This window comes from Papio anubis, chromosome 3 (genome assembly GCF_008728515.1).
Source record: "Papio anubis isolate 15944 chromosome 3, Panubis1.0, whole genome shotgun sequence".
Lineage (NCBI taxonomy): Eukaryota > Metazoa > Chordata > Mammalia > Primates > Cercopithecidae > Papio > Papio anubis.
The window spans coordinates 21,194,832-21,216,064 of record NC_044978.1 but is presented as its reverse complement, the minus strand read 5'-3'; the positions used below and the strand labels follow the sequence as shown (position 1 = coordinate 21,216,064).

Sequence of the window (21,233 nt, the reverse complement as noted above, 5' to 3'; positions counted from 1 at the left end):
TGTGCTAGGAAAAATCACACTCCCATGAGACTAGATTCCTCTATCAAAAAAGAGCTAGAAGGAAGGAAGATGCGTAGCTTCATGCCTCCTATTCAAATAGATCTAGAGAAAGAACAAGATTTTGAAACAGCTGGACAAAGTCACTGAAGTCAGTTCCTGGGAAACCAGCTTTGGAGACTGAATTTTCTATTTATATTTCTAAATAATAACTTAACTGTTGCGTGAGAAATGTAAATCCACAGGTAGATTTTCTTTTTTAAAACTTTTAAGTTTAAAACATAGTAAATGCTTACTTCTAGTTGGAAGATGTGTCAAAATACTGAGGTGAAGTCAAAATAATGACAGCTAAACTAAGGCTGTAGCTATAAGATCATGACTAAACTGAAATGTATGAAATACTTTTGGTACAAAAGTGCAAGCAGTAGAACTAATATTTTCTGGTTCTCATCATATGACACATCCTTCTAGACAAATTGTAAATAACATGGAAATGCATTTCTGATTTAAGTGCATTTCTCTAAACAGGGGCAACCTGACATTTGGGATGATTAGGCGGTTGTTGAGGGGTTTAAGTGCAAGGTGTAATTCCCAGAAAGGCCTGCCACCTGACCCTTGAGAAACAAACAAAATCCATTCACAGAGAAAATATATTTTATTCTGTCCTAGGAGATAATGCTAAGTCATTAGGGCAGGATAACAAAGTAGTTCCACTTTCATTATGGTCCATAGTAAATAAATGATGTTGGATTTCTTCCAAACACGTGATTTTGGCAAGGAAGAGAAAAAAGGAGACCATAATTCTGAAGGAAACAAAAGTCCCTTCAGAGAAACTTTGCTCACTACATGAAAAGGAGAAAGACTGAAAAAATTCCAGCTCAGGGACTTTCTGTTTTTCCTAACAGCACATGGTAAAAGGTGAAATGGTCCATAGCTATACTTGAGAAAAGGAAAATATGGCTTTTAAGGGTGAAACAGCAACATCCTAAAACGTCATGAAATGGAGATAAACTCCTTTTCTCTGTAAAATCACAATCTTCACATTCCAGTCTAGGAGAGTTCACATTATCTACATTTGAATAAGAAAAGAGGAAAATTTCAAGAATAAGCAAAATGAAAAAATTTATATTTTATAATTTATCTTTCATATTTTGAGACTAGGAAAAAACTATTGTCAGGTTTTTTTTTTTTAGCAGTGTGTAGAGAGGAAGTAATTTTTCTCCCCTTTGACTTGCAATATGTACCACATATAGGATGTCACAAAAGGAAATGAGAAGATGCTCAGATATAACATCTTTCTCTTTGTGTCTAAATCTCTGTTATATAGCCCTTCTCTTTTATTTTTATTTTTCTCACTCTCAAACTTGTTTTTCTTTATCTCTCTTTCCTCCCTCACCTTATAAGACAGATATATTTTTATCCTTGATTTTTAAAAAGTTATCTAGAGACCTCCAAGTAACATTTCTCACTCCAGAAATTCCATTAAAATGATAATGAAAACATTTTTTTAAAAAAGAGCAGAGACCCCCAAGAAGGTGAATGGTATTAAAGTTTTGGAATTTGGAAAACAGGTGGTCAATGGCTCCTAAATACTCAATACTTAAACTTGAAGTAAGGAAGTCAAAACCTACCTAATTTAAATGACAGGATTCCCAAAAGACCCCGGAATTGATAATACCAAGTGCCACACACAGAGAAAGGCAAATTAAAGGAAACAGATAATGCAAAGAATTTCAGACCATTTTACATACTCCCAGAAAAATAAAATAAATGAGCACTATAAAGGATCAAGAATCAGAACAGCTGTATATTTCTCAAGAAACATAAAAACTACACTAAAAACTAAACTACATTAAGATTATTAAGCCAATAAATGCTAACTGTGAGAAAATAGTGAAACAGATAAACCACACAATATGAAGCAACAAGATCTCAGGCCACTCAACTCAAAAACGCTATGCCACATAGGAAGTAAAAGGAAGGACACAAGCTGTAGCCTGTTACCAGATGCGAGTGCCACATGGTTCATTATTTCACACTCAGCCTTCAGCAGTGGGAGTTAAAGAGTCAGAGAGTTACCTGTCTGTAATTTAAAGCATCCAGATAGACTGAGTCTTGAGCAAACACAACAGATTTGCATGGCATGTGGATCCCTGAGGCAAGTGTTCCAGTAGCCATCACTACCTAGGAAAAAAAAAAGAAGAGTTCATACACAATATAGCATCTCTATAAGGAGACAAGGTCTATTTTCCACTCCAGTCACTGAACAACTCTTAGAGCTTTAATAAACCACATGTCATTAAAACTAACATACTAGCCCCATTGTTCTTGCTACTGCCTGAGTATTCAAAGAACACTGCTACTTCAGTATCCTAACTGTTGCCATTTGCTCACCCTAAAATCATTTTCTCCAAATCTCCATTTGCAGGCTTTTTCTGATCTCTATATAAATGTACAAAAAGACTTCCTGCACCATCATTTCTAAAATAACCATGTTTACTTGTCCCTCTAAGACCTTAAGTATCATGAGGACATGGGCATTGATCTCTCTCAGCCACTGCTGTATCCTCAACACCTGGAAGAGTATTGGACACACAGCAGATGCACAATAAACATGTGTCCAATAAATGCATGAATGAATGAAGAACTACCATACAAATTTTCCTTAAGATGGGGTAATAAGGCCGGGCGCGGTGGCTCAAGCCTGTAATCCCAGCACTTTGGGAGGCCGAGACAGGTGGATCACGAGGTCAGGAGATCGAGACCATCCTGGCTAACACGGTGAAACCCCGTCTCTACTAAAAAATACAAAAAACTAGCCAGGCGAGGTGGCGGGCGCCTGTAGTCCCAGCTACTCGGGAGGCTGAGGCAGGAGAATGGCGTGAACCCGGGAGGCGGAGCTTGCAGTGAGCTGAGATCCAGCCACTGCACTCCAGCCTGGGCGACAGAGCGAGACTCCGTCTCAAAAAAAAAAAAAAAGATGGGGTAATAATGTATATTCTGGACAACCACCTTCTCTTATTCTCATGTTTGTTTATGGAGGTTTTATCCAAACAGATAACTGATCTAATTAATTGAAGCATAATAAAGTTACATTTTCCTTATTTACTTTCTTAATATCAGTTATGTGCCCAATCACCTATTTAGTGCTAGGTGCATATAGCTGCTCTCTCTTCCTGTCAAATACATTAATATTAACCTGTGCCATAATTATTTCAATTATTTAATGATGCAGAGTAAGCAAAAAGACTTTCTAATTGATATTTATAAACCCATCCAAATTCAACCCATTATTTGCTCATCTTTAAAAGTTCATCAATGAAAAGGAAAGGCTCAAATCACTAAACTTTAGAATTTAACCATAATGAGTACCATTAAAAAAAATAAATGTGTTCTGGCCAGGTGTGGTGGCTTACACCTGTAATCTCAGCACTTTGGGAGGCCAAGGCAGGTGGATCACATGAGGTGATACCACAGCTATACTACTTCATTATAAATATTATTTTTCAGTGTATAAATAATTTTTAAACTCCTCTAATAAATGGGATAGACGGAGAAGCAGAACAGTCCAGCGAGTTGTAATAAAAAGACACTGGTTAAATGAGAAAAACAACTGGTATAATTTTTTACCTTTTACTGGTATCCAGCATCATATATGCACAACTTTATTTTTTTAACGCAAAGAAATGTACCTACCCTAATAAGCCCTTTTACAAAGAGTATCTCAACGAACTCTTTTTCTTTAAAATACATGCCGCTGTGATGATATCCAATCCCCCTTTGTGCTAAAGCCTTCAGTTCTTTGCCGTTTCTTGTTAATCGCACTCGTTTTAATACCCTATCCAAAGTCTAAAACAAGAGAGAAGTGTAAAACAATTGATCATGTATTTTATTTAATTTCAAGCTCAATCAGAATCAAAGGACATTTTCATGAACAAATCACTTACATCTTGCACACAATGAGGCTTCCCTTCAACCCTGAATCTACATGTTTTATGACTACAGAAACAATCTGCCCATTTTTGTGAACAGACTATCTGAGAAAAGAGGCACTTATAAACCAAAGGCGAAGATGCTATTGGAGCAGCAGATCAAATGCCCAGGATCTTCTGCTGCCTGAGAGAGAGAGACTAGTTCTCTACTGGAACCTTAAGATTTTCGAGCAAAGAGAGAGAGACTTCTCCAAGAAGGCAGAGCAAGATCTCTACTCTAGATGCTCAGAGAATTCTTACCTCTCACTGTGAACCACTCAGAAGTCATATCCAACCCCTTTAAAATGTCCATACCCTCACAGCCTCACTTCTAAGAATGTATCCTCAGGAGGAAATCCAGCAGTTGGCAAAGATGTCAAAGGTAAAAACGTATTACAAGAACAAGAAAAAATAATAAAAATAGCCTATGCAGCCTAGAGTAAGACAACTGGTTACATAAATTATAGTCATCCACATAAATATACACTATGAAGCTATTAAAATAATAACGTAGCTCTATTGTCGGCAAGAAATAAATAGGTAACAGAGGAAAGGAGATTACAGACTAATTTGTATATAACATGGCCTATCTTATTAACAAATAAATACACGGAATGTCTATGTGAGTGTGGACATGCTTGTGACTACAGGCAATAGAAAAAAATATCTGATAGAACAGTGAGTCTCTGTGAGCTGTGACATTATTTTTATTTTCCATTTTCAAGTACTTCTCCAATGGACATAAATTACTTGCATAATAAAAAATGTTTAAATGCCATACTATCCTTGGATATTTCAGTATGTGTTTAATAAAATGTTTTGAATGTTATATAGAAGGTCTCTGAAATTGAAACTTTCAGTTGATATTATTTAAAATATATTGTGTCATATAAACCCAAACATGACCAGTATTAAAATATATCGAATTGAATTCTAGAATCAGGCTATAAACTAATCCAGGATAATAGAGTGAAATAAAATAAGAGGCTGACATTCACACTGAGCAAGGAAGAGTCACCTATAGAACTTCGGCACATTAAATTGGGATAATCATTGCAAAACAGACAAAATAATACACAGAGATAATCATATTTCAAAGGTATTACAAAAGTCATTTCAGTGTTCAAAGATATTAAACAATCACTATGATAAAATGTCACAACTGTAAAGTATTATATTAATAATTCTCTGACGTACTGAGCCTTTGTCCCTGGTAATCTCAGTGTGCAGGGCTTTGACATCAGCATACGTGTGGTCCTCAGAGATTTCCAGAATCTTCAGATTCTCCAGGAAATTAATATATTCAGCTCTATACATTAGTTTTCTTTCCAGTTTTTCAGCCCTCTTTGGGTTTTTTTTAATGCTATTATTTAAAAAAAATAAACTTTTAAGTAATGAAAACTCATATTCAGTTACAGCAAGAAGCCTAAGGCCCCACAGATTTCGCTCGGTCATCCGACATTGACAGTAGCTCCATCAATCCTGACTTGGTCTCCCCTTCCTCATGTATATTTCCACCATTTCATCTAGCAGTCAGAGCCCATCATCAGCAAAATCCCCTGTATTTTCTTCCTTTTCTCTGCAAAATTTCTCCTCCTTCATGCTGTAACAGATACCCAGTTCTTCTCAGGAAAATTTCTGCTCCTGAATCTCTTGAGCAGCGGCCAGAGCAAAGTGGAAACGCAAAGGGGGTGGGGTGCGTGGCACAGTCTAGAATGAGTTGGCACATCCTCTGATCCCACTAACTCTGGTCTAATGAAGAGGGTTCCAGACAGAAAAGGGTATTTTAAATATTCATACTGACAACAGAGACCCTTCCTGACTAGGCCTAAGAGAAAAATTGATTATACCATTAAATACTCTCTATTTTCATGGCCAATGTCGTTCACTACACATCCAACTTGAAATGTAGTTTCTAGTCCTGAAAAAAGACTGACTGAAGAGAATCAGTCACCGAGAAGACCTGGAGCTTCAACATCTCTCTCCCAGGTACTTTTCCCTTCTCCTATGTCCAACAAGCAGAAAAAAGATCAAAGCAGTGGTGAAATCAATAGAGAGCTTGCCCTAGTCTTTAGGAAATGTCTGAATGAGAAAGGCAATGAAAGTTGTTTCAATATTGTTACAGAATGAAAGTTTGTGTCTCCCTCAAAAAAAATTCATATGCTGAAATCCTAAACTCCATGTGTGATATCAGAAGGTGGAGTCTTTGGGAGGTGATGAAGTAATGAAGACAAAGTCTTCATGAAAGGGATTGGTGACCTTATAAAATTGCCTCCAGAGAGATCCCTCGCCCCTTCCACCATGTAAGAACACAGCTCTCTATGAACCAGGAAGCAGCTCTGTCAACACCTTGATCTTGGACTTCCTAACCTCCAGAACTGTGAGAAATAAATTTCTGTTTAGAAGCCACTTAGTCTATGGTAATTTGTTATGGACTAAGACAAATGTTGAGGGAAGGTTTAATTAGTCTTTCAAAAGTGTTTATGAAGCACTATTACTACGTGCCAGGCAATATGCTATTATTAGGGGACTCAAAGAAGAATATGTAGTTCTTTTAAGGGAACTCCCAATCTAAAGAAAATAAAGATATGGAAACAACTGCAATGCAGTGTTATAATTGATCCAAATGCTTTAATGATTCAAAGTGGAATGACAACAAAAGACAAAGGGTAATAGATCTATTTGAGGGAATCATTATAAACTTCAGAGAGAAGACAGATTCAAAACAAAAGATGTGGGGAAATGAGCAGATTTATGAGCCAACAGAAAGGAAGGCCCTCCAAGTAGGTGCAGTGTGTAGTACATAGATTCAGATGGTGGAGAGCAATTTGTGTGAGTGCCTACCCTTTAACAACTCTACCAAGTAATTCGGAAGGAAGAACTTTGTATGTAGGACAATCTAACTAAATGTGCACGTTAGAACTGATGGCAGCAGTGGCCAATCTGGGGCGGCCACTGCCATGACACTGGCTTCAGTGTGGGAGGCGAGGCCAGGGCTGTGTCCTCCATGGAGCCAGCAGGAGCTGGGAATAGGTGGAAGTCCTGCCCACTTCCAAGTTGACAGGGTGGGAGACGCATTCCCCAGGCACAGCTGTAGCCACCCAAGCTGCAGCTGCAGCTGCAGACCCAGGCATCCCTGTGCTCTTGGGGGCCAGGAACAGGCAGGAGCCCTGCCCTTATGGGCATAGCTGCAGCCACCCAACCCATGGCTGCAGACCTGGGCCTCCCTGTGCACTTGGGTGCCAGGAGTGGGCAGAAGCCCCACCCTCCCTGGTGTAGCTGCAGCCACCCAAGCTGCAACTGTGGACCCAGGCATCTCTGCACTCTCGGGGGCCCAGGAAGGCCCCCTTGCCCCTGCAGGTTTGGAAGCGCCTGCTCCCACTACCTGGCCTCTCTCTGCTCCTGGCCCCTACTGCACAGGCTCAGAAGCGTCTGCTCCTGCTGCCCGGCCTCTCCCTGCTCCTGGCACCCACTCCAATCTCAGAGCAAAGTTGAGGCTGAGCCCAGGTGCTGTCGCAACCTAGCCAGGTATGTGCACGCTTAGGACAGTGCTGACATGCCAGCCCCCTGTTGGCTCGGCCCTTTCCAGACATTGAGTACCAGTGAGCATGGGAGGGAGGCCAAGGCAGGGGCTAAGAGCAGCTCGGTGCTGGTCTGCAGGCAGCTCTCTGGCACAAACAGCCTGGGTGCCATGAACAGCAGCAGGAGGCAGACAAGCTCTGAGCAGAAAGGAGTGGGTCCCTGGTGAAGTCCCACCTTCAAGCTGGGGAAGGCCTGAAACCCGGGGGCTGGGCTGCCAGTCCTGTGGACCAGCTTGAGAACTTACGGTGCTTTCTCCAGGCCTGCCCATGGCTACCCATGGACCAATTCGCACGCACTTCTTCCCCTCTGAATCCCATATAAACCTCAGACTCAGCCAGACTTGAGGACTCAACAGACGACCAGCTGCAGAGAGGAGCTACCCACTCCAGGGTCTCCTCTCTGCTGAGAGCTGAGCAGACATCAGAATAACCAGCTGTGGAGGGGAGCTACCCACTCCACGGCCTCCTCTCTGCTAAGAGCTGAGGACTCAACAGACGACCAGCTGCAGAGAGGAGCTACCCACTCCAGGGTCTCCTCTCCACTGAGAGCTGAGCACTTGACGGGATTACCTGCCTGCAGAGAGGAGCAACCCACTCCAGGGTCTCTTCTCCGCTTAGAGCTCAACACTCATTGGGACATCCCACCTGCAGAGAGAAGCTACCCACTGCAGGTGTCCTCTGAGCTGTCCCATCTCCCAATAAAGCTCTTCTTCACCTTGCTCACCCTCCACTTGTCTGTGTACCTCATTCTTCCTGGACACAGGACAAGAACTTGGGATCCACTGAATGGCAGGGCTAAAAGAGCTATAACACAAACAGGGCTGAAACACGCCCCTTGCTTGCCACATTATGGGTGACAAGCAGGAGAGAAGAGAGAAGGAGAGAAGAGCTGCAGACCTTCGGGGAGCCCAGACCTAGGAGTTCTCCAAGCCAGGGCTGTGATAACTTCTTTGAGGCTCTGCAGTTCCTGCCATCTCTGGGCACCACCATGCTCCTCAGTGCCAGCCATGGAAGCTGCTTGCGGTATGCCTGGTCCAGCCCCAGCCTCACAGGAAGCTGGTGCCTGTGCCAGTGCCTGGAGCTGCCCACCCCTCTGCAGCTAGCATGCCTGGCTATATGCAGCAAAGGTGACATTGGCCACAGAGGTTTCTGGCCAGAAAAGCAACACCCATTATAGAATCCCAAAACAGAACAATCGGACCAGCACCTGTACGTCAATAACATTGGAAGAGGTGAACCTGGAACAAGACATTACACATGAGAAAGACTCCAAAGAATCCCAAATAACAAATGGCAAGGACCTGAACCAAGGCAGAGCCAGTAAGTGAGGACGGAGAGAATGGCAGGGAGAGAAGAAATATTTTGACCATAGAACTGTCAGAATTAATCAGACCTTAGGGAGAAAGGAAAAAAAAAAAATCACAGCAGTGAAGTTCTACCCCACGCATACAATTGGTATGGCAATTCATCTATAGGTCATTCTTTTATTTTTATGTTTTATTTTAAGTTCAATGGTACATGTGCAGATTTGTTATATAGGTAAACTTAAGTCATGAGAGTTTGTTGTACAGATTATTTCAAATCCCAGGTATTAAGCCTAGTGCCTACTAGGTATTTCTCCTGATCCTCTCTTTCCCTCTTCCTCCCACCTGCCACCCTCTGATAGGCCCTAGTGTGTGTTGTTCCCCTCTATGTGTCCATGTGTTCTCATCATTTACTTCCTACTCATAAGTGAAAACAGGCAGTATTTGGTTTTCTGTTCCTGCATTAGTTTGCTAAGAATAATGGCCTCCAGCTCTATCGATGTCCCTATAAAGGACATAATCTCATTCTTTTTATGGCTGCATAGTATTCCATGGTGTACGTGTACCACATTTTTCTTATCCAGTCTATCACTGATGGGCATCTAGGTTGATTCCATGTCTTTGCTATTGTGACTGGTGCTGCAATGAACATATGCATGCATGCATCTTTACAACAGAATGATTTATATTCCTTTGGGTAGACACTCAGCAATGGGATTGCTGGGTTGAATGGTATTTATGTCTTTTGGTCTTTGAGGAACCACCACACTATCTTCCACAATGGCTGAACTAATTTACACTCCCACCAATAGTGAATAAGTGTTCTACAGACCAGGAAACCTCCAGGTTGTACCCTGGGGCATGATACAGGTTATGGTTAAGTAGGCTGAGGGCCTCCTAGGAGGCCCAGTTGATTCTTAGGCTTACAGGCCGCAGTCCCACCTCTCCTGATTCCTAAATGAAATCTATCTACACGTATAAGAGGGATTCCCTTCCTCCCATCCTCCCACCCAAATTTACTCTATTTGCAAAAACAAGAACCAATAACAATAACAAGAACCCCTTTGTGGCTCAGGTCTCTAAACATTTCTGACAGTGTCTTATAAATATTTTAAGTCCTTAGGGGCCAATTTGTTCAAGTAAACATTAATACTTACCACCTTTTTTGTGTCTTCTCCATTTTTACAACTTTTTCAAGTACTTCATCTATTCCAAAGACATAACTATGACATTCAGTGTGGGGATGGCTTTTTGTCTCTATCTTCTCCAGAAAACTGCACACACTTCCAGCTCTTTTTTCCACATCACCATTATTAAACCTTAAAACAAATGGAAATAGTGCTTTGAAAAGACTATGTTTCCATCCATATTGGTAAACCAAAAACAAAATTATAAGGCCCCCCAATCATCTGAATAGACTTCATCCTAGGCCAGGGCACTCTAAAATTTCAACTGAAAGACTGGTTCAAGCCACAATGGGAAGTGGGGGTTCTACATACCTCCCTATGCCCTCCAGCATTAACACCAACACAGACCTTAAGTCTGATAAGAAACATTTACAATCTATTCTCTCTGAAGCCTGCTACCTGGAGGCTTTGTGTGCATGGTAAAACTTTTGTCTCCACAACCTTTTATCATAACCCATACATCCCTTTCTGTTGATAACTACTTCGACCAATTCCCAATCAGAAAATTTTTAAATCTACCTATAACCTGGAAGCCTCCCTCCCCAACTTTGAGTTGTCCTGCCTTTCTGGACCAAACGAATGTATATGTTAAATGTATTTGATTGATGTCTCATATCTCCCTAAAACGTATAAAACCAAGCTGCAGCCCTTCGGCACATGTTCTCAGGATCTCCTGAGGGATGTGTCACAGGCCACAGTCACTCATATTTGGCTCAGAATAAATATCTTCAAATATTCTGGGGAGTTTGACAATATCACATGTCCATCTACCACTATCATCTTGACATATAGTTTGCTAGAAAAAAATGTTTTGGCTCAATATATGTAATGTCCAGTAATATTACACTCATTATAGGCTGAGTTCACCATAGAATTTTTTCGAATATTACTTGTGAGGCCATGGGTTTACTAGCATGTTTAGAAAACAGACTTCGAAAAGAAATCTTATTTAGCTGATCAGCATTCAATGAGTACACTGAAGAAACAAAGGCTAGGAAAGTCACAGTCTACTACGCATGGTAAGAAGATTTGGTATGTAAAAAAGCAAAAGTAATAACAGCAAACAATGACCAAGTTCCAGGCACTATTCTATGTGGCTTAAATATATTAACTAATTTAATCTCTACCACCACGTTATGAGGAAGGTAATATTATCTCTGTTTTGCAGATGAAGAAGTAAATGCCAAAGGAAATTTAAAAACGTCTTCAAGGTCACATAGCCTAGTAACTGGTCAGGTTGCGATTAGAACCCGGGCAATTCAGCCTCAACTTCAGAGGCTTTTTTTTTTTTTTTTTTTTTTTTTGAGACAGGCTCTTTCTCTGTCACCCAGACTGGAAGGCAGTAGTGCAATTGCAGCTCACTGAAGCAGAGGCTATATGTCTAACTGCACTTCTAAATCTGCCTCCCTGTTCACAGTAATACAAGTTAATATGCAACACCCATATATTACTGGTTGCAAACAGTACCCTAAATGACAGCATTAAACGATTCTTCTTACTGCTTTAACACAAACAAACCTAGGACATCTAGAATTAATTTTCCTTTTTTAATCCCTCTGTTAATCTATGACAAGAGTCCAGTGTAAAAAAAAAAAAAAAAAAAAAAAAGGCTAGTGAATGGGCCTCAATCAGTCATGTTTTCTACTGATAAGTGTTTTATATAAATTACCTCATTTAATCCACATCACAACCCAATGAATTAGTTATTATCTCTATTTTTCAAATGAGGCTGCAAGAGGCTAAATAGATTTTCAGAAGTCACATAGCCAAAGGAGGGCAGAGCTGGAATTTAAGCTAAGATTTGACCCAAAGTGTGGGCTCTTAACTGTGCCTCTACATGGGCACCAGTCGCTAATCATGCATTTTGTCAGCACCATGTGTTTTTCTAGAGTCCAGATTAAGGAAGGGAAGTTGACCCAGCTTGAGTCTAAACCAACTGTCATAGAGTTCTCAATGTTCCAGAGCTACAAAGCAGTGGACTCAACCTAGGATTTCTGTAGCATACTTTCAAGACAACTGGAAACTCCATTAAAGATCTCATTCCCAAACATTTAAAATAACTTTTTAAAAATTATTTTAAAAAATTAAATGCATATAAGTGCATAAATAATGAATCCTGTTTCTATTCAGATTCCTATCCCAAAGTCATACTTTCAGCCATTCCTCAGTGACATATAGGGGTACATTTGTTTCTAACTAAAATTCAGAGCCACACTGGAAAGTAATCTAGATAGACGTTATAACATGTTGGCAGAATACCTCATTTGTTTACTCTGTCCAAGCACAAAAGAAGAAGAAATTTTCTTGTAATTCCCCACATTTGTGACTTCAGTCATACTACTCTTTAACTTCTCTCATCATCATCTTTTAGTTACTGACCACCAGCATGGACTTCGGATGCATAACAATACACATGTGGCTTAGTGCGACCATTTAACATATCTACAACACCTATGTGTTTGTGTATTTATCTTTGTAAACAATTTCACATAACCATTGGATCAAGGTGCTGGGAATTTATTTTATACAAAACTTTCATAGTTAAAAGAATTTAAAATTCTCTGGGCTAAATAAGTTTTTTGGTTCTGATTATTAGAGTGGGTCCAGGGTACACAGTGTCACCCACTTAATGTGTCCCACTTCAGTTCTCTTAATCAATGAGAGATGCTAAATACCACTCAAGGTCTTTTTATTATACCACACAATATCAAGGAAAGCCTCTGGGCTTAGTTTTCTTAGCTATAAATTAAAAACCAACCATTCAATAAATTATGAATGCTTTCAATTTAGTTCCTATAGGAGTATTTCTAAAGTTAGTGATAGCTACTTACAAAAAACATTTAGGAAAGCCAAAAACATTTTTAAAAATCAAGAGTCAAGGAATTAAGAGGGCAATACGATGAAAAATTTTATAAGGATTGACCTAGAAGACTGACTCATTTCTTTAAAAATAAAATCTATGTTATTTTTCTAAAATGCAACAAAATAGTAAAAGTAGGGTTACTTCTAACCACTATATATAAATGAGACTAATTGAAAACAAAACCAAACAAAAAATTCTAACATATAAACAAAGATAAATTAAGTTTCAGTTACTTACAAAAAAAATATTGCAGGCAACTTATCCATTTGTCTTAACTTTTCAACGAGAAGAGGAAACATTTTTACCATATCTTCTGAACTAGACAATGAATCCGGACTAAGGTTCTTCAGTACTCTTTTGACCTAGAGCAGTAAGTTAAAATTATTTAAAAAAAAAAAAAAAAAAAAAGAATTTGCGGAAACAGAAGAAAGAAAGGAATTATTTTGTTGTCTAAAATTAGAAGAATTTTTCATATATAGTTTTGGGTGGGTCCTTTTAGAATATATTATCAAGTAGTGGTAAAAGTCAACAGAGTCACAAACATCTCTATATTAAAGAATAGACAACAAAAGATATAAAATATATGATTTTTTTGTCGGCACTAGAAATAAGTCAGTAGGATAAGGATGTTCCTAAAATGTTGCTGTTTCAACTGTTGCAGGTAGAGTGACAAAGGTTTCTCCAATTATTAGATAACCAAATATGTTAAGAAGTATATATAAAATCAATAATGGAAAAGAACCTCTTAAAATTAAAAAGAAAAAGTTTTAACTATGTCTACCAATAATTTGTAATAGTATAGAGACATGTTTATAATGCGTAACTGAAAATTCAAGAGATGAATGAGTCACAAAATACAATGATCAATAGAAGTGTAACAAGTTGTTCACCTCAGATATTGCTGAAATTGTGGGTGGTAACTTTTATCCTACTATTCCATGTTTTATAATTTTTTATAAACAGCATCTACTTCTTTTTTAATCAGAAAAAAATAAATGTTATTTTATATCAGGAAAATTAACATTAAATTCCTTTACATAATATACAATGGAAAATCTGATGAAATAGTTATGTGCTATCATGAATACATTTTCTTGACAAAGTTATTTTTCATTTTAATTATCATTTGAGGGGTGGCAAATAGGGACATCGTTGGTATTCAGTTTTCCCCGATTAACACTTAATGGAACACAGCATTCTGTGCCAAATAGGCTAAATTATTTATAATACTTCCTAACATCAATATCTCTTTTTTTTTTTTTTCTTCGAGAATGAGCCTCCCTCTGTTGCACAGACTGGAGTACAGTGGTATGATCTTTGCTCACTGCAGCCTCTGACTCCCAGACTCAAGTGATTCTCCGACTTCAATCTCCAGAGTAGCTGGGATTACAGGCGTGAGCCACCACACCTGGCTAATTTTTGTATTTTTTTAGAGACAGGATTTCACCACGTTGGCCAGGCTGGTCTCAAGCTCCTGGCCTCAAGTGATCCACTCGCCTCAGCTTCCCCAAGTGCTGGGATTATAGGTGTGAGTCACCACACCTGGCCAACCAATACCATTTTTATCTTTATTTCTTTCACCACCAGAGTGAAAAAGGCAAATTAACATGACAATCAGTCAGCAAACTAGAACCAAAGATCCATCAATGTTATGCTCAAGGATATCTTTGTTTCTCAGCATAGTCACCTATGAGTCTGTCATCTATAAATTTGCCTGAGCCTCTTGCAAGTATATTTATATTCTCTCGTTTATCATCACGTACATGAGTTTCAGAGATTGGTTATTTTTAAATAATTATATTTTTATTTGCACAAGACTTACTCAGATTAGCCCCTCTACTAATTCCTGATTTTAACTATCATTCCTCTGGAGCCAGTTGCTCTTCTGTGAAAGCCTTGGCAACATTGGTTCTCCTATTAAAGTTAAAGGTTCTTTGTTTTTAGCTGTTTGTAGCTGTTACCTGAAGAAACCAAAAGCCTATGGCACATGTTTTAAAGGTCACTGAGCTAAGAAATGAAATCAGTTCCCTCCTCCTATTTTCTATCTCATAGTCACTGTATAACATGTTTAAATGGAATTACTAAAACAAAAATTGGAATGAAAAGATTACAAAACAGTTATTAGCTAAATTATTATGCAACTCCAAACAATTAACAATTAAGCAAAACTTTGTCCAAGAAAGTGTGAAAATTACCTTCTTCACTTTGCCATTTTTAATCCAATTTGTCAATTCTGCCTTTAAGTTTTCTTCATATTTTCTAGCATCCAACTTCTTAATGACTATTTTATTCTTAAAAAGAATGAATTCCTCTGGACACAATTCCTTGGGGGGAAAATTATTACAAAATTAAGCTAAGCTATGCAATCTATAGTAAGAAAGATACAATGATGTATTTAAGTTTACTTGTCTCCTTAACCAAATTGCAAACTCCTTGAGGACAGAGGCTGTTGAAAATCTTTTCACCTCCCAATAATTTCTAACACATAAACCTATGACGATGGGTGAACTCTTCAAAAGAAAGAATACAGGGCACAGATGATGAAAAGATGAAAACCAACAGAGAAGAGAATGAAGGAATATAACTCCAAAAACACAGTTAAAGTAGTATGGTATCGCAAAAGCTAAAAGAAGAAGTATTTTCAAGAATTATAGAATATTCCACGCTACATACAATAATAAAGTCACAAAGAATGTCTGAAAAAAAGAAAAAATTACTAATTATTTCAAAATAGCAGCATCAGCAAATAGAGAGAATACGTGTGCTTGCCTCAAGAGAATTTTGCTATATTCTGGAATAGCATTAACTAAAGTTCATTTTGATGAATATATATTTCTATATTTACCTGAGCCCTGGGCCAAGCTTCCCAGACGTGAGCCATTGTGTCATAAAGCTGGATGCTTTCTTGAGGGGTGAGGATAAGATCAGGTGGGAATCCATACTTTTCAATCTGTGAATAAACAAATTAATGGATGGATGAACAAATAAAATTACAATGTTTATATTTCCTTTATTTTATCTTTCATGGCTAAACCCTCAAGTCTTTATCTATGAATCCAGGGACATTAAAAGGCAATCAACTGTAATACTTCACCTCTGCAAGGATCTGTTAATAAAATCTTAACAAAGCAGCATTCCTAACCTGCTGAAATGGAAAACTCCGAAGTCCACTAATAAGTTTCAGTACTATTTCCTGAGACTATTTGCACTAGATAATAAACTAACACTGCTTTATGAAACATCCCTAGAATGCCAGTGAGGGTACCAGGTGGCTGGAAAATACGAGCTCTTACAGAATAGCCTCAGTTTAGACAAAAAGAATACGTTTCTTTTTGAAATATCCCTTTGAAATAGACATTAAAATGCGTTCAGTGATGAAGATGATTTTATGGCTACCAAGCCATGTAAAAAGAGACAAAGCTTTGCCCCTAGAAATCCAATATAAGAACTGGATCAACTTTATAAGGACAAAGACCCTCAGACAACCTTCAGATACTCAAAGAAATTTCTACCTGATGGCTACTCTGCTTACTGATCAGCTTTTGTCTTAAGCCTTTACAACTCATGCACTACTCTTCCTCTCACAAATACTGTTGATGTTACACACAAAGCACTGTGTAGGGTACAAGAACAAATTCTGTCCTCATAACCTTTGTGTTCTATATTCCTCTGGCTTCAATCACCACTTCCTCTAATCTATTATGTACAAAAAGGATAAAGCAACATCTAAACCATAACACCAAGAAAGAAAATTAAACATAAGAAATCTATGGGAAAGACCCTATTAAACAAGTTAACCAAATATCTTTATGTGAAGGTTTCCATTGTGTTCATGTGCACTGTGAATCTCCAAGAAAAGGATAGGACATCACATTTCTCCCAAACTTATTTGAGGAAGGAACCCTTCCTTTAAAAAATACCTATTACTGGTTCCTAGAAGATTGGAAATACTAAACATAGAGTTCAGAAAGCAAAGAAGGGCTGTTTGGTGGACTGTGCCACACATCTGGGTTCTAATCACAGCTCTAATCACTACTCTCTGGGGTTCTGACTTTCTTGTCTACAGTATGAGAATGACAATGTCTTCATTGCTTGCCTTCAAGACTGTGGTGAGATTCCAAAGGTTAATAGAGCAAGATTTTCTTTTTATTCTATGTTATGCAACATAAATATAAAGAATCATCATTTAGCAATTCTCAGATTGAATTTATGAAGTTAGCTAGTTGGCAGGGACTTCATTTGAACACACTAGTAACGGTATTATCTCAGAAGGTGAGGATTTCAGCATCTCATAAACTGCATCTTGTAGGTGACCACATATTCTGTCTACAAATGAAGCCATTGCTGACTTAAGTAGTTAGAGTTTTCTAAGAATTACCAAGTACATACTAATGCTATGCTTCTATTTTGGTCTCTAGAATAACAGTGATTCATTTTCAAAGCATCTCCCTTCCTTTATGGATGCCTTGGTTTCCTGTCTTTAAAACGGGAATACACCACAGATTTGTTGTGAGGATTAAATGATATAATGTATATAATATGCTGTTAAAATGCCTTGCTCTTTTTTAGTATTCCATCCATCATAGTGACTGATTATTAACTTTCAAGTATTCTTTTTCATCAGTTTGTCAACTGTATCACTAAAAGGATATATCCAACTCACTTGTTCTCCTCTGCACAACATGTAATTAACTGGCATCTCTTAAGTTGGCCTAGATAATATATAAAATTATACAGAAAGACAATATACAAAAGATAATTATATGGTTATATTGGTTTGTACTTCTTCATTCATAAACAAAAGCATATCATACCACAATGCTCCTTCTGAAAAAAAAATTAAATAAAATGAATAAAAAATAAGTTAAAAAGTTATATGGTAAGAATTTATCAGAACTACACAGAAAGAGACAGATAGTAGTTCTTTCGAGGACTGCCTGGTGCCAACAGCCTCTTAGGGCACTGAGCAGCTGTTCTTTTATGGCAGCATAATTTGTAGGAAGGCTGTGCAGCTCTTCATTTAGCCCAGGAACAAGCCATATATGGATTGCAGTGATCCCTCATCACAGCTGGATTAAAGCCAGCTCACTCATCCTGTTCCCATGCCTTCCTTTCCAAAGCTATTTCCATGAGTGTTACAGAGAATAAATCCAAGGTTAGAAGGTTCCTTTACATTCTTCTCTTGTTGCTTCAATGTATTCTGCTTCCCCTCATGTTTGAACAATTTCAATGTAATCTCATGAATACTAAACTCATTTGGATAGACCATCTTGCTATTGTTATTGCTATCTTAGGAGCACAAAGAAAGGTCTTATATAAATGCACACCTCACAGATGTAAGCAGTTGTCTAAGCATTTTAAAAAGCATGTCTCTCTAGTTGTCCCCAGGCATACAAAAGTAAAGTATCACAGAGTAAAGAGCTGAGAAGATTCATACAACAGCACAGCTCTGCAGAAGTCATACAGGGTCAGAACACACTGTAATGGTTCTGTTGCTTTCCAATTACTCCATTAATAGCTACTGAGAATAGAGGAAGGCACATGGCCAAAATGATGATCTTACCAAGAACTCCAGCCACTGTACTCACAAATGCTTAAAGGTAACTTACCTTAAATCACTTTAAGCAGAGTAAACCATTAAAACATTATAAAATACTACGCAACTAAAAACTTGCTGAGAATTCAATGCTGAAGATATCAAAATATAATTGGAAGGCTTAAAGAGTGATGTATGCTTATCATATATCTATTCCCTAAGCACTGAGTCAGGGGAATAGGGAGGGATAGGGACAGGAATGCCATTTGGAATGAGTCATTACAAAGCCAAGAAAAAACTACATAATAAAATTATGCTTGAAAATTTCTGGGAGACAGAATCACTTTAAGTGAGTTTTACGTGCCCTTAATCACCATAGCTCAGAGTCTACGAAGTAATTTCCATTTAATTCCTTACTCATGCATTCAATCCATAAATTATTTAGTATAACACTATGATTAAGAACATTAGGTTTTGGGGCCAGAACTTCTGAGTTTGTACTATAGTCTGACAATTACTAACTGAGTCCTTGGACTAGTTAAACAACCTCCCTAGCCCTCTTTTTCCTCATCTGTAAGTTGGGAACAATTATAGTACATTTATTATAAAGATGTTGTGAAGGTTAAAAGAGAAATACAAATAAATATTAACAAGTGCCTGCCACGTAAATTCTCAACACACGTTGGCAATCATCATTCCACAAATATTTACTGAGCAACTTTTGTGCACATGGCACTATGAGCTAGCTATAAGGTAATCCAGGGGTGAAAAAGTGCAAAATTTTTCATTAACAGTTTTGTAATTTAATAAGAAAAAGAAGACATGAAAGCAAAAAAAAAAAATTTTTTTTTTTAACAGCAGGCTAAACATAATTAGTGTCATTTTAAAAGTACAAATAATAAGTTACCTATTATCAGAAAAGAAGATTAATTCCATGTGGAGAGATCATAGAAAGACTTCTGGAAAAAATCCCACATAAGCAAAGACATGGAAGATGAATAGAATCTGGAAACTTAGAGTTTGGCATCTGGAATGAAGCATTCCAGGTACAGCACACAGCATGAAAGCTTTAGGTAAGCTAGGGTTTGAGTGAAAAGCTGAGGAAAGTCTAAGTTATAGAAGACTTGAATGCCAAGCTACAAAGTCTGTAATTTATTTCCAATGGAGAAACATTGAAGAATTTTGAGTAGAATAAGGAGAGGATCAGAATTATGTTTTAGGAAGATAAATGGAACAGCACAATTTTGGACATAATGTAATAAAAAAAGGACCAACTATTGGCTAATGTCTATATCTTCACAAGGCAACTTGAACCTATAGAATTTAATAACAGAGATACGCTGGAAAAAGAGGAGAGAATAGCAAGAGAAATTAATGTCTTCCCACACTCATAATCCAGGGCCTTAAGTGAGATCTCCAAAAACTTCATCTTATCAGTCCACCATGAAAAAAGTTATGTTCCGATTTTTATGTTAGTAGGAAATGTCTCTTCCCTGTTCAGACCATTTGGTAATGGGAGATTCTGACATGAACAAGGAGTGCCAATACAGTTGTGGTGGCACTGTTAGTCTCACAGAAGTAGAAAACAGAAATAGATACTAAGAAGCAGTAGATAGGAAACAATAATGTCTGTAAATAAAGAAAAGGAATAGACTAACCAAAGAACCCAAATTAGAACTCTCCATTACTTCCTTTCCAGTTATTAAACTTTGGGTGTCCCAAAGGACTTCGAGGATCTAAAGAAAGCTAGAAGAATGTATACATACACAATTTTTAAAGGTTTTTCACTTTTCTACGAAGTCCATCCTTAATGTCCGTGTACCTGAGGTTAAGATTATCGGTAAAGATGGCCTAATAGAAGCCTCTTGTGAGCATCAGCCCCCGCAGGAACTCCAAATTGAACAACTATGCACACAAAAAGCACTTTTCTAAGAACCAAAAATCAGGTGAGTGATCACAGTATCTGGTTTTAACTCTTTATCACTGAAGGAGGCACTGAAGAGGGCAGGAAAGACAGTGTCGACCTGCCAATGCCACCCATCCCGCATCCTCCAGCAGTGGCCGCATGACATGCAGAGAGAATCTAAGATGGCCTAATAGAAGCATGCTGGCTTCAGATATGACCCAGCACCTTCCTAGCTGTGGTGGCTATGGGGACAGACTACTTCTGCTTGAAGAAAGGAGAGGGAAGAGTAAATGGGACTTAGTCTTGCAGCTCAGATGCCAGCTCAAGCACAGTGGAGTAGAGAACTGAGCGGGCTCTTGGGGTCCCCAAATGCAGGCCCTGGCTCTTGGATGGCATTTCTGAACCTACCCTGGGCCGGAGAAAAGCCTGTTGGCCTGAAGGGAGAGACCCAGGTCTCGCAGCATTCACCACAAGCAGAATGAAGAGGCCTTGGGCCTTGAGTGAAGATTAGCAGTAGCCAGGAAGAACTCACCATGGGCCAGGGCTGCTTGTGGTCAGAGAGAGAGACTCCTCTACTTGTGGAAAAAGAAGAGAAGAGTCGGTAGAATTTGACTCCAAGCCCTGGGTCCCAAACAACATCTCTGGACCCACCTGAGGTCAGGGGAACCCGCCACCTTGAAGAAAAGGACACAAGTCTGGCTGGCTTCACCACCTACTGATTGTGGATCACTCAGGCCTTGAATGAAAATTGGCAGTAGCCAATGATTATTGCAAGCCTAGGGCAACACCTAATGCTGTGCTTGAATCAGTTTTAACCCAGTGCATTCTCTGCGGTGGACACCATAGGGATGCTATGTTGTTCTCTCTTTCCAGCTCCAGGCAGCTCAA

The 21,233-nt window shown here is 38.6% G+C and overlaps 1 protein-coding gene across 25 annotated transcripts in view; it reads right to left on the bottom strand.

Moving 5' to 3' along the window:
• Positions 1-21,233, bottom strand: part of DDX60L (DExD/H-box 60 like) — a 172,421-nt gene that overhangs the window by 33,266 nt on the left and 117,922 nt on the right. For 22 of the 25 annotated variants that reach the window (XR_002521877.2, XM_031663984.1, XM_021938142.2 and 19 more), the window contains 7 exons: positions 15,749-15,853; positions 15,099-15,227; positions 13,141-13,265; positions 10,011-10,172; positions 5,166-5,331; positions 3,694-3,846; positions 2,077-2,181 (listed from right to left, as the gene is read on the bottom strand). Coding sequence is in view for 24 of the 25 variants with exons in the window: in XM_031663984.1 (XP_031519844.1) it covers positions 2,077-2,181; positions 3,694-3,846; positions 5,166-5,331; positions 10,011-10,172; positions 13,141-13,265; positions 15,099-15,227; positions 15,749-15,853 (945 nt within the window). In the remaining variant the exon portion in view is untranslated. Of the gene's footprint in view, positions 1-633; positions 1,067-2,076; positions 2,182-3,693; positions 3,847-5,165; positions 5,332-10,010; positions 10,173-13,140; positions 13,266-15,098; positions 15,228-15,748; positions 15,854-21,233 lie in introns of those variants that run through there. The other 3 variants (XM_021938145.2, XM_031663989.1, XM_021938146.2) reach the window with 3 other exon arrangements.